Source organism: Erpetoichthys calabaricus, chromosome 2 (genome assembly GCF_900747795.2).
Source record: "Erpetoichthys calabaricus chromosome 2, fErpCal1.3, whole genome shotgun sequence".
NCBI lineage: Eukaryota > Metazoa > Chordata > Cladistia > Polypteriformes > Polypteridae > Erpetoichthys > Erpetoichthys calabaricus.
Window position 1 is genome coordinate 38,207,921 of NC_041395.2, and position 14,487 is coordinate 38,222,407.

General features: G+C 40.6%; 1 protein-coding gene across 1 annotated transcript in view; it reads left to right on the forward strand.

Moving 5' to 3' along the window:
• The window catches only part of LOC114645771 (adenylate cyclase type 2-like), a 161,033-nt gene that overhangs the window by 77,007 nt on the left and 69,539 nt on the right, over positions 1-14,487 (forward strand). The window contains exons 8-9 of the mRNA XM_028793603.2: positions 1,451-1,578; positions 1,787-1,945. Coding sequence (XP_028649436.1) covers positions 1,451-1,578; positions 1,787-1,945 — 287 coding nt within the window. The remainder of the gene's footprint in view (positions 1-1,450; positions 1,579-1,786; positions 1,946-14,487) is intronic.

A 14,487-nucleotide genomic window follows, 5' to 3' on the forward strand; every position in this document is an offset into this window, starting at 1 on the left:
CTGTGAGAACATTATCCATGTGTTTTGTGGACCAGAACAGAATTAAACATAATGGTCCTTCCAATTCCCCATTTTTTAATCACATATTTCATGGTAAGCACGTTAGCTGGAGAGCTGCTGGTTTATTGGTTATCTGCATCTCATTATTAACTAATGTCTGATTAAGAAAAACAGGCAACAATGAAAACTTAAATGCAGCTACTAAAATCTAAACTAGGCAATGAAGGGTTCTGAATGGTAACAGGCAAGAGAACTAAAATTAAGACCAAAAACGTATTGCTTTAGTAGTAAATAAAAGGGTTCTGATTAATAAATTGGTTAAAGTGAAAACCTGCAACCATAGCAGACCTCCGGGACTGTAATGGAGGACCTCTGATCTACAAAGTAACTAAAATTTGTCTTTGATGAATAAAGGCACTAAGAAGGCACAGAGTTAAACACCAACTTCCATTATCAGCAAGAACGAAGTTCTAATTAAGACACTGGCTGAAATGAAAACCCGTAGCCACTGCGGCCCTCCAGGACCGTGATTGAGGACCCCTGCACTAGTCAAACAAACTGGACTTTGTGGGGTTACTTTGCGGACAAATGTGCTCAGGTATGGAAAGAATTGCCAGTGTGAGTACACCCTTAACCTGCCATTGCTCTCATTGCAAGAAGTGTATGGAGACAATATTAATGTGTGTGAACTTGCCAAATATTCAACAATAATAACAATAATTCTTTGCGTTTATATAGCACTTTTCTCACTACTCAAAGCGCTCAGCAATTGCAGGTTAAGGGTCTTGCTCAAGGGCCCAACAGAGTAGAGTCCCTTTTGGCATTTACGGGATTTGAACCAGCAACCTTCCGATTGCCAGTACAGATCTCTAGCCTCAGAGCCACCACTCCGCCTCTGCCTAATAAAACTGACAAGCATTTTCTAATTCCTGTCTTGTAGGGCAGGAGGTCATCTTATGTAGGCTCTTCCAATCAATCTATAATAATCAGAGTGTTCATTCCTGTATTTTCTGAACCCTCTTCTTCCAAAGTCACAGGACGCCAGAGCCTACGCAGGTACCATGGGGTGCAAAGTGCTCAAAGCAGGCCTTACAAACTTTTGAGTAATCATATATACATTTGATTTGATGGGCTCCAAGTTCAGATGCTTAATTTTTATGTTTTAGTACTTCATCCAATAAATCCCAGCTGTTTTGATACTTGAATTGCCTTCATCTTTCATCGCTTGAAGGATTGACTACTTACTTGCTTCTCATGATTTCAAATCTACAGCTCAATAAAATCACTTTTATGGGGATTTTCATATTTGTAGGTAAAAGACATACTTAATTAGAGATCCAAAAAAGAACATTTGCTCTAGTTGATAATAGATACAAGAAACACCTAAGACATTTGTCACAATGGGATCATGGTGCAGTTGGTCACTTCTGCCCTTTTTTCATTTTTCCAGGAGAATGAATGCATGAGAATCAAAATCCTTGGAGACTGCTACTACTGTGTGTCTGGACTGCCTGTGTCCCTGCCGAACCACGCCAAGAACTGTGTGAAGATGGGTCTGGACATGTGTCACTCCATCAAGTACGTAGTCTGAGACAAGGACAGCGATGCCCATCAGTTTAGCCAATGACAAACATAACTGACGCTCTGGCCCTGAATTGTCTTACGCCAATGAATAAACTTATGTTTATAATATACACTGAGTCAAATTAGATTTTTAAGAAATCTGAAAAGTTTGCAATTGATTAAAAAAATACAGCTTTTAATTCGAACTCTTCTTTCTTCTCAGTAAGCTGAGGGAGGCCACAGGAGTAGACATCAACATGCGGGTTGGAATTCATTCTGGTAACGTTCTCTGTGGAGTTATCGGCCTGCAGAAGTGGCAGTACGACGTGTGGTCACATGACGTGGTCCTCGCCAATTACATGGAGTCCGGTGGCCTTCCAGGGTAAGACTTTCTTTATTTCTGTCTGAGTTTCAAAGTGATCTTATGCGCCAAAGTCTCCATGATGAGATGTTTGCATGTCAGGTTGGCATGTTGGTTAGCAGTGATCTGTCACAGCTCTGGACTCCCGTATGCATTCCATCAATGTAGTTAGAGCTTTATTTCAGGATGTATTGCTAGGTTAACAAGGATGGGGATTGGGGGGGGGGGGGGGTGTTCACTTATATGCAACATTAAATTTTTGGAGGGAGGTATGCATGTCATTAGAACAGTTTTGATGAGAACAGATCATACAGCCCTCAAAGCTTGTGTATCATATCTACCTAACTTCATCAGAATAACGTCAAGTCAAGAAGTTCTCTAAAGTCCTACTGTCTATAACATTATGTGGTAATTTATTTCTCTGTGGGTCTTTGTGCAGAGAAAAACTTTTCTAACATTTGTGTGGAATCTGTCCTTAAGAACTTTCCCCCTGTGTCCTTGTGTTCTTAATTTAAACTAATAAACAGATTCCATTGTACTAACCCTTTGATTTTTTTGATTTGATCTGAAATACTTTGTAAATCCTGTCTTTTGTATAAAAAATTAGATTCAGCGGTTCCATTGTATCATCTGTTTTACTACAATCGCTTAGTTTAAATTGAAAAAAAAACTACAACAGTCACTTTTCATTATTTACCTCCTTCCCATTGGTAATATCTTTCGTAAATATAACATTAGCTTCCACTGTTATGCTGATGACACCCAGATCTATCTCACCAGCAAACCTATTGCTTCCTTTCCACCCTCCTTACTTATTAAATGCATAGCAGAAATCAAATCCTGGTTTTCTCTCAAATTTTCTTAAATAGTGACAAAACTGAGGTTCTCCTCATTGGTATAAAATCAACATTATCCAAAACTGATCATTTTTCATTTGTTATTGATAATTCCTCAATCTGCCCTTCCCCACAGGTTAAGCGTCTGGGTGTCATCCTTGACAGTACTTTATCCTTTCAGTCCCACATCAATAACATCTCCCTGTCCACATATTTCCACTTGCGTAACATTAATTGTATTCGCCCCTCCCTCACTCTCCACACCACTGCTATCCTCGTTCATATCCTTGTCACTTCTCGTCTGGATTATTGCAATTCCCTTTTCTTTGGTCTTTCTCGCAGATCTCTTTATAAGCTTCAACTGGTCCAGAATTCAGCTGCCCGCATCATTACTAGAACCCCCTCTATTCACCATATCACTCCCATTTTGCAGCAGCTTCATTGGCTTCAAGTTAAGTTCCGCATTCAATTCAAAATTCTTCAGCTAACTTTTAAGGCTCTCCACAGCCTTACCCCTCCATATCTGTCTGACCTCCTCCATGTTGCCATTCCCTCCCGTACCCTTAGATCCTCTTCCTCCATCCACTTGACTGTCCCCTTCATCCGTCATACCACCACTTAGCTTTGGAACTCACTCCCATCTGAGCTCAGAAATATTGAATCATTTTCACTTTTCAAATCTAAACTTAAACTCATTTGTTTATGACTGCTTTTTCTCTTTGATTACAATTGCTCTGTCTGATTTTAATTTTTGTATTTTAGTTTTGTTTATAATTTGTGTTTTATCTATTGTTCGGTGTACTTGAGTGTTTAGAAAGGCTCCTACGAATAAATAAAATGTATTATTATTATTATTATTATTATTATTATGACCTCATTGGACCTAGTTAGAACCCTATTAAGATGGTGCTGCTGGTCCACTTGCCTAAAAATGTCTCAGAAACATTCCTTTCTTCTCTTGTCTACAGTTCTGACCCATCTTTCTCCAGCCATATGATCCCTTGCCTTAACTCTCATAATGAGCTCGTGTTCAGCTAGACTATGAGTTTCAGGTGATTTTAGGCCCTTCCCTCGGTCACTTCCAGGTGCAAATGTCCTAAACAATTCTGAAGTCACAATTGTGTTGTGGAGCTTGGAGGCCATCCTCCTAGGCATCCACCTAACAGCCCCCAGGTACGTCTTGTTAGGTTTCCATTTCTGTCTTATTGTTATTCATATATTTTGTCGGTTTTGTTATTTATCCACACTCCTTTGCTGATGTTCTGTTTTTATTTTTATTGCATTGTGATCATGTCACATAAAAAAACAAAAAGGCAGTGCAGACTTCAAGCTCAAAAAAACACAAAGCCAGGCCTGAACTGCATTATTAGAGGAGCCCACAGCCTTAGGCTGTACATAAAGGGACAGGGCGAAGAACAAAGAAAACTAATACATTTTAACATAATAGAAAATGATTAATAACATAACAGTATAAAAATAAAATTCAGAAAAGGTGAAAGCAAGATCATAATGAATAACACAATAAACAAAATTTAAAGAAAAACAAAAAGATTAAATAAACAAAGAACACATGAACCAGGAAAAGGACCCTGACTGAACTATAACATCTTGTGTTTGGGATTTTGGCAAATCGAGGTCTCCGGTTTGGGGCAGCTGGACGCAAGTACTTAAGACAGAACACCAGCTGCCTTAGCCACAGTGCTGTGGCATTAGCTCTAGGAGTGAAGTCCTTCAGCTCTCTTTTCTTTCTTTCTTGCAAAGGTTCACTTTCTTTTGTCGTGTAATATTCTGGGTTTTGACTTGGCTCACGTTATTAGGATTTTGATTTTGTACTTTAGATTGTTTGCTTTTCTTTTTTTTATTTTTTCCAGTTTATTTTTTCATAGTTGTTCTTGTCCTTTGAATATTTATTTTTTTTTGCAATTTGAATTTTTTGGAGTTTTATATTTTTGTGAATTTTGATTGATGGCTATCTTTTGAAATTAGGATTATGTTGATACTATTAGTTTTTTTTTTTTACTATTAATAAAAGTTCTGTTAAAATTGACTTGCATGTATGGAATGTTCAGGCAGTTAGTCATTGTCCAACCTGCTATATCCTAACACAGGGTCACGGGGGTCTGCTGGAGCCAATCCCAGGGCGCAAGGCAGGAACAAACCCTGGGCAGGGCGCCAGCCCACCGCAGGACACACACACCTACACACCAAGCACACACTAGGGACAATTTAGGATCGCCAATGCACCTAACCTGCATGTCTTTGGACTGTGGGAGGAAATCCACACAAACTCCATGCAGGGAGGACCCGGGAAACGAACCAGGCCTTCTTACTGCATGGCAGCAGCGCTACCACTGCACCACCGTGCCACCCTGCATGGAATGTTTTTTGATTTAAAAAAAATAAAATATTAAAAATAAATAAATAAATAACAGTTTGGTATGTTGCAAGGTGTTTTAACGGGTTTGACCTTCTCCATTTGGGAGTAATTTTAATACTCCTGCAAATCTGAGCCACAGCTTGTGATGAATCCTAATTATGGATCCATGGAATGTTCTGATTCTTTTTTAACATTGTTTAATATTTTTGTCCCTCTGATAGAGAGCTCATGTTAAAGCCATTTTGTGAATGTGACGCAGAGATCAAATGCCTTGTCTTGTCGTCATGTTCCACCTACTATGTAAAAGATGCTGACATGCGGCCACATGTTATCAAACTGTCAGATTCATTTGTCAATTTAGATTTTTTTTTCTGTTCTGATGATTGATTCAGTTAGTTTTTTATTTCTCTGAACCCATCCTGTTTTTGACTACAATTTTCCCATTATGGGCTTTACCTGTTCTGGTATGTAGAGCAACTTTTATTTTTCCGGGTGTTCCCAAAACATCTCCCACTTAAAGGCCCATGTTGGCTGTAGCATACATTTCGTGCAGATTTCTGACTTGCTGAGATAGTTTCTATAGATTCTGTAGGCATCATTTGTATTTTTTTTCTTTAATGGATTTATTGTATATTGTTTTATATTCACATCTCATATTTCCTTGATGACATTTTTGGGTGCTACCACCATGTTTGTCATCACGCCAAGTTACTTCCACTATAAATGTGTTGACAAGTAGTGTGCTGGTATCCCTTGGCGGATATTTCTTTTCAAAAACATGAAATTCTTTATTATCTTAATTAGCTTCTTTTCATGTGGGCCTTGTGTCAGGATTTTGTTTTGCTTTTAGACTTCTCTGTCTTCCATGACCAGTTTGATTTTGTCAGGTTGAGTTTCAGACTGGTTGGACTGAGTCGCTGAGGATGTTAGAAGATACGACTGCCTTCGACTCAGTAAGATTATGTCAATGAAGTGTGCAACTGAAAATCAGGACCTTTAGTGGGTCACAGACAAATTTTACCTCATCACATTACTTCATATTACAATCAGTCACTCATTATGCCATAATATAACAACGTTTGCCATCCCTGAGGGTATTAACTTGTGGTTTTTAAGACAAGGCCGGCTACCTGTCGATCTCAGGGTCACATCCTCAGTTTTAAAGCCCATCCCTTTAGCCAGTAAATTGCACAATGTTCAGCTGTCATGGTTCCTTGGTATTCTTATTAATGTTTACTCAGAGTTCTGATATTTTTTTCTAATGTCTTCAATCCTTTTGAATTCTGGTTCCACTTTAGGTTCACTCTTTCATTTTGTTTCAAGCTTGAAGTTTTATTTGTTGTTACTATTTTTTACTTTGATCGCATAGCAATTTTATTTTCATGGACACTGCAAGTTTCCAGTTCAGCTGCTAGAATATTTGTGTCCATCGCTAGTGAATGCTTTCCAGGAATTGATATGATTGTAGTTAAGCCGGCAACATGGTAAAATATCCAAGTTGGCAGAATTCAAAATGTTTGTGTGTGCTTTATTATTATTATTATTATTATTATTGTTTTTATCGTAGCTGCATTTACCCAAAATCACTAAAGTTCAGGAGCTCTAGTTTGCAAAATGTAATTCAGTGATAGCTTGACACGTTGAAATGATTCCACAGACAAGATATCTTCGTTTTTAAAAGTTTTAGCAAAAATTCAAAGTGAAACTGTTCACACAAAAAAAGAAAAAAAGTGATATAGTAAAGAAAAGTGAAGATCTTGTTTAAAAAAAGTTCTGTTTAAAGCTTATTGATCTTGTTTCATTCTTTAAGTTACTTATACAGTTGAACCATTTCAGAAAACTGTACGCTTATCCCATTTGCAATCTGTAAAATGTGTCTTTTCATACAAATTACTGATTATAGCAGGAAAGCTCTATTTTATATTAACTTCCAGGGGGGTAAAAGACTATACCAAATTCTAATAGCCGTATGAAGATTGTATTCTATTCTATTTAAGCAAACACTAGTATGAGTTTAACTTAAAGCATCAACTTTCTAAGATTGGCTCTTAGAATTATTATTATTATTATTGATTTTTTCTGTCTGACTCTCTAGTTAGGTTTTGAGCGTCTGATTTTTTGATTGCATGCACACTTTAGTCGCATGATCTGTCAGTCTTCCAGTAATGACCCTGCTAGTCTTTTTGTACTTCTCTGCTTAAACTAGTGGCCGGATCAGTTTCCAACAACTGGCAGAGCAACAAACACCTCACATCGGACACTTTTAATCATTCTGTGATTAATAAAGACAACTTTAGTGTCCTCCGCTGTAAATGTTACAGACAGTGGTTAGGAAACCACAAAGCTGCTGATTCATCTCCAGTGTCTGACTCACTTTATGTCTCTGAACAGTCAAGTAACTTAACCTGCCTGTGCACCTTATGAGAAATACCATATTTATGGCCATAATTGTACTGTGTCCATATCTTGTAAGTCACCTTTGCTGACAACATCTCCCAAATGTGCAATTAGAATGTCATTACATAAGTATGCATGCATTTTTTTGAGATGGTTTTCTTTTTTTTAATCTCTCTGGATGGTTGTGAGGCTCATCTCTTGGTCCTAGCATTTGCCCTGCTGTTCTGCACATCCAGTCTTCTTGGCTCAATCCAAAGCCTCCCGGGGGTTGGCATTGTCACATCCCATATCTTCCTTAAACTGGTTCAGCCACTGTTTTTTTTGGCCATCCCTGTAGTCCTGATCCTTGGTGGTTAAAGTGTAAGGCTATTCTCACAACTGAATCCTTGTTTCTCTGTAATACATCGCCATACCTTTGTAGCCTACCAACCTCATCTTCTCAACTATCGACACAACATTCATCCATTTTCAAACATCTTCGTTCAGGATGACTGGAGAATTCGCATTTCCATCACATGCAGGGCTTACTCGTGCTTCACTATCACTGGTCTACATTCTAATCCATATTGGACAACTGGGCAAAAGACAGACTTCTAAATCTTCTCCTTTAGGCTCTCAGACATTCGGAGGTCACAAAGGGCACCGTGACTTGGTGCCACTTAATCCACACGTCACTAATTTGCACAGAAGTATCGGAGAGTGAATCACTGACACTACAGATTTTCAAGCCTAGGTACTTGTATTATGTGATTTTCTTCGGATGTTCACCACCAGTGTTGATGGTGCCATCCGTGGAGGAGCCACATTCCATAAATTCAACCCCAATGATCCCTGGGGAGTTGCCTAACGGTGAGAGTTTTTGACATCAGGTGGAGCAACATGCCAGTTGAAGTATTTTTTTCAACCATATCTTAATAACCTAAGTGACATACAATTGTCATGGTTCATTTATACGCACAAGGGTTTCTGCTGCCACCTAGCAGCTTCGGAGATCTGAGATCAGTCAATGAGTGCATAGTTCATTCCAGGGTTTTCATGCAGGATTTCTCTGGTTGCCTCCCACAATCCAAAGACAGTCAATTGACTGAGCTGAGCGAGTATGGATGCATTTGTGTTGAGTTGGACTGCTGATTCCTCCAGAGTTTCCTTTTATTCTTGCACCTGATGCTTCCCAGGAAGGCCTGAGTCCCATGTGACCTTATAATTTAGAAAAGCTAATCTGCAGAAAGGAAGTAGAAATGAAGAGTAGTGCAAAAGTTAGAGCAGAGACCTGAGTTTGATGGATGTCATAGTTCCTGTAGTGTTTATACACTACATATTTTTTCACATCCTGAGCATGTGCATACTGGGATGGTTTGTTACTTAACAATTTATATGGCATAAATGACTATTTGCCCTTCCCTGTGTTAGGATATGAGTACACACAAAGCCTTCTAGAAGCAAGCCAAGCCAGGCAAGTCGTTCCCTGCCTCCCTAGAATAATCCTTTCCCTGTGCAGTTTGATTCCCAAACTCCATGGGCTGGCTTGACCTGTACAGGCCTAAAAACCTTGAAATGGCTTTTACATTTCAAAAATAAAAGGACAGAGATAAACCGTAAAAAAAAAACCCTCTGGTTTAAGAGATTTGAAAGTTGCAATATTTTTGACTTTTGCTATGCTGTTGTTAGGCAACGTCAACCAGAAGTGAGTGGTACGTGACATCACAGGGTCACAGGAATAGAAGCCAGCATAGAAGATTTCCTGATTATCTGAAATTCAACATAACCACTTACAAAGACATGTCAGTGCAGTTTTTCTTTGCTTAATTTTCTATTTCATAATTCTCTGCAAGTGTTTTGTTGACTAAGACTTTTGATTTTGTGTTTGGGGTTAGACACCACAATTTATTGATCTTTTGGTATCATACTTGGCCTGGCTTTTTTGATTATATTTCATCTGTCCACCTTTCATTCAAAAAGTATACCTGCTTTAGCTCCAGGTGGCAGAACAACTAGGCAGGGAGTTGTGCCATTATCTTTAGCAAAATGCTGTACAATCTAACTTAAAACTGTGTGCACCCTCACACATAAGCACCTCAGAGGGAGCACTAGTCTGCTTTAGGCTTTAAAAAAAGGAAACAATAGATTTTCATTGTCATCTTAATTGTATTTCAGTTTGTTTTTGTAATGTCTGCAAGCAAGGCCGCCTTAATTATACATTGTGCCCCTGTACAGTGTAAGAAAACGCTATATAGCGCCCAACACAGATTTGACACGGGAGGCACTCGTAAAATAAAATAAACTTTTTATTTTCTTCAGCTGGAGGGCACGTCTCCCCTGTAATCTCTCCAGCCACAACACAGTTCCAAGCACAAGACACACAATACAACTTTCTCTTTCACCACCACTCCTCCACAGGTTTGTCCTCCTTCCACCCGACTCTGGCCATTGAGTGGTGGTTCCTGGCTGCTTTTATGGCCCACCCAGAAGTGCTCCCGGTGCTTGATCACCTGTTTCGGGTTGCACTCCCAGTTGGGGCTGAAGATTAGTCTATCTGGGCTCAGGGACCCATGCCGCGCCCCCTGGCAGCCACCCCAGACCCCAACAGGGCTGTGGAGAACTCCATCTCCCATGAAGCCCTGCGAGAGACTGAGGCACCTCTCCAACCCAGGGGGGCTGCCGTCCAGCGTCCAGGGGGAAGTACTACACCGTCTAGGGCTGCTCCCACTGAATACAAATTGAAGGGGTATCCAGGCTGGGCATGGGACATGGCCATCCACCACAACAGACACAGTTGCCCTAAAGGATGCATCCAAAATAGAGTCCATCTTTAGATCCACCCGGCCAGATCCATTGTTTTCCCCTTGGACATTGGCAGGCTTGCCATCACATATGAAATCGACAAGCAGGAAGGGTGGATCCCCATTAGAGATGAGCATGCTCGCAATTGTATGTATGAAACGACTTTTGGGTGCCCCTAGGCTGGCACCTACTCAGTTGAGCCTCCATTGTCTGCAAGCAGACTGAGTTTGAAAGGGAGCCTGGAGAAAAGATGAAAGCCAAAACAGTATCAATATCAGGAGATCAAAAAGAGGCCAAAACGTCAAGGCAAAAATGAGAGACAAAAATTGTGGTCACTAGTACCAAAGATTGTTTAGCAAAAAGAGTTTGAGAGAGTGATTTGAAAATCCCCAAATTTTTCGAGGAACTAATTTTCTGGAGGACCTTTTAACCCATCACATCATGTCATGAAGTCAGTGGAAATGCCACTAACAATGAGCACATTTGCTCTAATGATGGGAACTCTAAAAAAGATGGCACACATGGTGGATGGAATGATGAAAAACATTAACTTTCAAAATGAAACCAGGGAGAATTCCTGCAGTTGGATGTCGGAATCAGACTCGTGACTCAAAACCCAAAACGAGTGTAAGATTACCAGAATTGGTTCAGTAGTACTTGGGTGTTGTGCCGTGTTAGCCATTATGAATGTAGTGAGAAGTCAAGCAAAATGACACATTTTATTGGCTAACTGAACAGATTACAATATACAAGCTTAAGAGGGCAACTCAGGCTCCTTCTTACATCTTGCCTGATACAGAAAGAAGAAGGCACCCAATCCTAAGAGTTTTCAAGTGTCTGGTTTTAATCAATTTCCTTTTGGTTTTTCATTCAGCTTTTAGTTTTATTTTTATTTTGTTTCTCAAGATACCTATTTAGTTGTTTACTTGCAGTTGTCATTAACAATAATGACCTTGTGGCACACTGGTGAGCTCTGCTGCTTGTCAGTTCATGGGCCTTTTTGAGAACAGCAGTTTCCCCACATAGTCAACAGATGCCCCAGGTGAAGCTACGTCAATCTAACTTTAGTTTATGGACTGCAGAAATGCATCTTCTACTCATTTATTGTTAAGTAACAAGACCTTAACAAAGGCTTCTTTGGGTCCTCATAACTCTTACAAAGAATCGTTTAAGGGTTTCTTCATCTCTGCAATGTGACCTACTAACAAAACCTGAGGGGGCTTAACTGAGACACAGTTCTCTTGATGTTACATATTTAGTGTATGACCTGTCACCCCTTCAGATTAATAAGTCATTTTACCATCATGTCAATATGCCACACTGCACAGAGTTGAATAACTGGTCCTTTTATAAGGGGTATGAAGACCACAAGAAGCCTTTGTTAAGGTCTTGTTACATAAGAGTACATGAGTAATAGATGCATTTTTGCAGTACCTAAACTAAAGTGTTACCAAACATTATGTAATATAACATTCTCATACCCACTGAAACCATTTTAAGATTATAGGGGCCATGGTTTGCAAAGCAGGAAACAGTGTTGGTCAAGGCTTCATTCCTTTACAGGGCCCACTCGTACACATTCATGATCCACATTCACACAGAGTCACTTTACAATATCCAGTTCACCTAACCTGCACATCTTTGTAAATGTAGAAGATGGACCATAGTACCCAGTAGAAAACTTACACGGCTCTGGAGAATATACAAACTCCGCAGAGACAACAACAGGATAAGAAATTCTAACTCATAATGAACGATCACTGAGCCACCTGAGTCAATATGCCGTCCATTCATCTAACAGAAATGGCCAGTTCAGGAATTGCAATACATTGACGTCATCCGTGCTGAATCTTCCTGGGTTTGCATTTAGGGGCTGAATCAGATTCGCCTACTGCTGCTCCTCTAAAAATTGACATCGTAACGCTACCTTTGATTATAGCCTTGAGCTAATGATGGCGCTTCACACAGACAGGAGCCTCCACGTCACCCGACAAGGAGCCGCACCCTTCCCGTTTTCACACAGCCAGTTAAATGGCATGTAACTTTTAAGTTCGATTGACGCAGCTTCAGAAGGATTTGTGACCTCACCTGGGGCGAGCCTTACCTTTTTCTTTTGTCCAGCATTGGCTTTTTATAGATTGAGGTGTGTTCTGGAAACTGCTAATTTATATTTAGATGTGTGCAGTGCCTGTGTTTTAAAACAGGATGTACAGCTTTTCATAGAGAGAGCAGAAACAGAAAGAAAGAAAGAAAGAAAGAAAGAAAGAAAGAAAGAAAGAAAGAAAGAAAGAAAGAAAGAAAGAAAGAAAGAAAGAAAGGTCTTGTGGCACAGTTTACTTTGATGGTGGTCCTCACAGGTGGTGCAGTGGTAGTGCTTCTGCTTTGCAGTAAGGAGACTGTGGAAGATTGTGGGTTCTCTTCCTGGTTCCTCCCTGTGTGGATAGCGGTTTGAGTACTGAGAAAAGCGCTATATAAATGTAATGAATTATTATTATGGCCTCACAGATGAGCACAAGCATTTCTGACAGTTCCAGGCACATAGAGACAACAAAGCGAGAGAAAGTTCATTTTTGTTTTCATTTTATGATCCTGTTTAGTGCACATACAAGTTCAAACCGGATACATGTTTAACTGAGACACGGTGCAAGTAAGATTCAAGGTTGATAGTAGGAATGCCGGAGAGCTGGCTGAATTGTGGCTATCAGATGGAAAATGCCATCAACAGACACTTGGACGTGAACCCAGCATGTGCAGAATAAATAAGAAGAACATCCACATATTACGTAAGACTCTATGACCAACACCCTCCGAACTCCACTTTATTAATCCATCCCTCCTTACACCCTTCCTCATTTGCTATATATATTGCTTTTGATTCCTGTATGTCTAATCATTTTCCTCTGATGATGACTCCTGGTAGGGTTTGAAAGCTTAGGAATAAAAAAACTTTTTTAAGATATGTGACTCATCTTCTCCCTTTGTGGATTGCTAGCTACTGTAAAAGCTAGCCCGGCCACAGACAGACACGACAACGCAGTGTCCACAACACACACGTTTATTTACAGCATTATTTACATATATTTACAATTCACAGTCTTTGGCCGCCTCCACTCCTGTCCTGCAAGCTCCGTCCTCCTTGCACCTGACTCCAGCTCTCCGAATGGAGTGAGGCGGCCCCTTTTATCCACCCCCGGATGTGCTCCAGGTGCCTGATGATGGACTTCCGGCAGCACTCCCCAGTGTGGTGAAAGTGCTGCCCTTGCACCCGGAAGCACTCCGGGCATAAACCATCCCTGGTTTGTCAGCACTTCCTGGTGTCCCAGAAGTGCTGTCCCCCAGGGATCAAGGACCGGCCGGGCACCCAGGGGACAGAAGTGCTGCTCTCCTGGTTCCTCCTTCCTCCAGGCATCCTGGTGGGGCAGGGTTCCTGGCCGTCTTTCATACTACAAATATCCAAACCATATCACAAACCTTCGCATCTAATTGTATGACATTGTAAAATCAAGAACCAGCCCTGGATGGGGTGGTGGTCCACACTCACTCACACTGGGCCACTTCAGAGTCATCAATTCACCTTCCAATTGGAATGTAAAAGGGTCGACACAGTGTACTGTACAGTCCACCTAGACAGTGACTAGGACGGGACTTGTAGCCAGGTGCCCAGAGCTGTGGTCTACAATTCTAAACACTGTGCTGCCATAGGGCCCCAAAATGCATTAATCTGTTTATTCCTTTCAAATCCTGATTGTTCCTTTTCAGAGTTTATGAAGTTTGAGCTTGTCTGGGCAGCTTATTAGGCATGAAGCAGGATATAGTGTTGGATGGGATACCAATCTATCACTCAATCAAGGCCAGTCAAGAGTCAGCTGTGCAATGTAATGGAACACCCAAGTATTCTGGGACACTTCACACAGATTGTGGAGTAGCTTAGGCCGAAGCCTCAGCTAGTAGTTGGGGAGTGACTGAGTTAGGATGAGCCTCTTCTGGGCTGGCCAGTGAATGTCCTGGTCTGCTTTTTTAGTCGCTACAGTCTGACATTTTAAAATCAGGCAGGACCAGCCCTGGATAGAGAGATGGTCCACACTCACTCATACTTCTACCCTTTCTGCCGTTTTCCTAGTGCCTAGTCCAACTGCGGTGTGTGCTGTTGCAATGGTATGCCGTTTCCACCA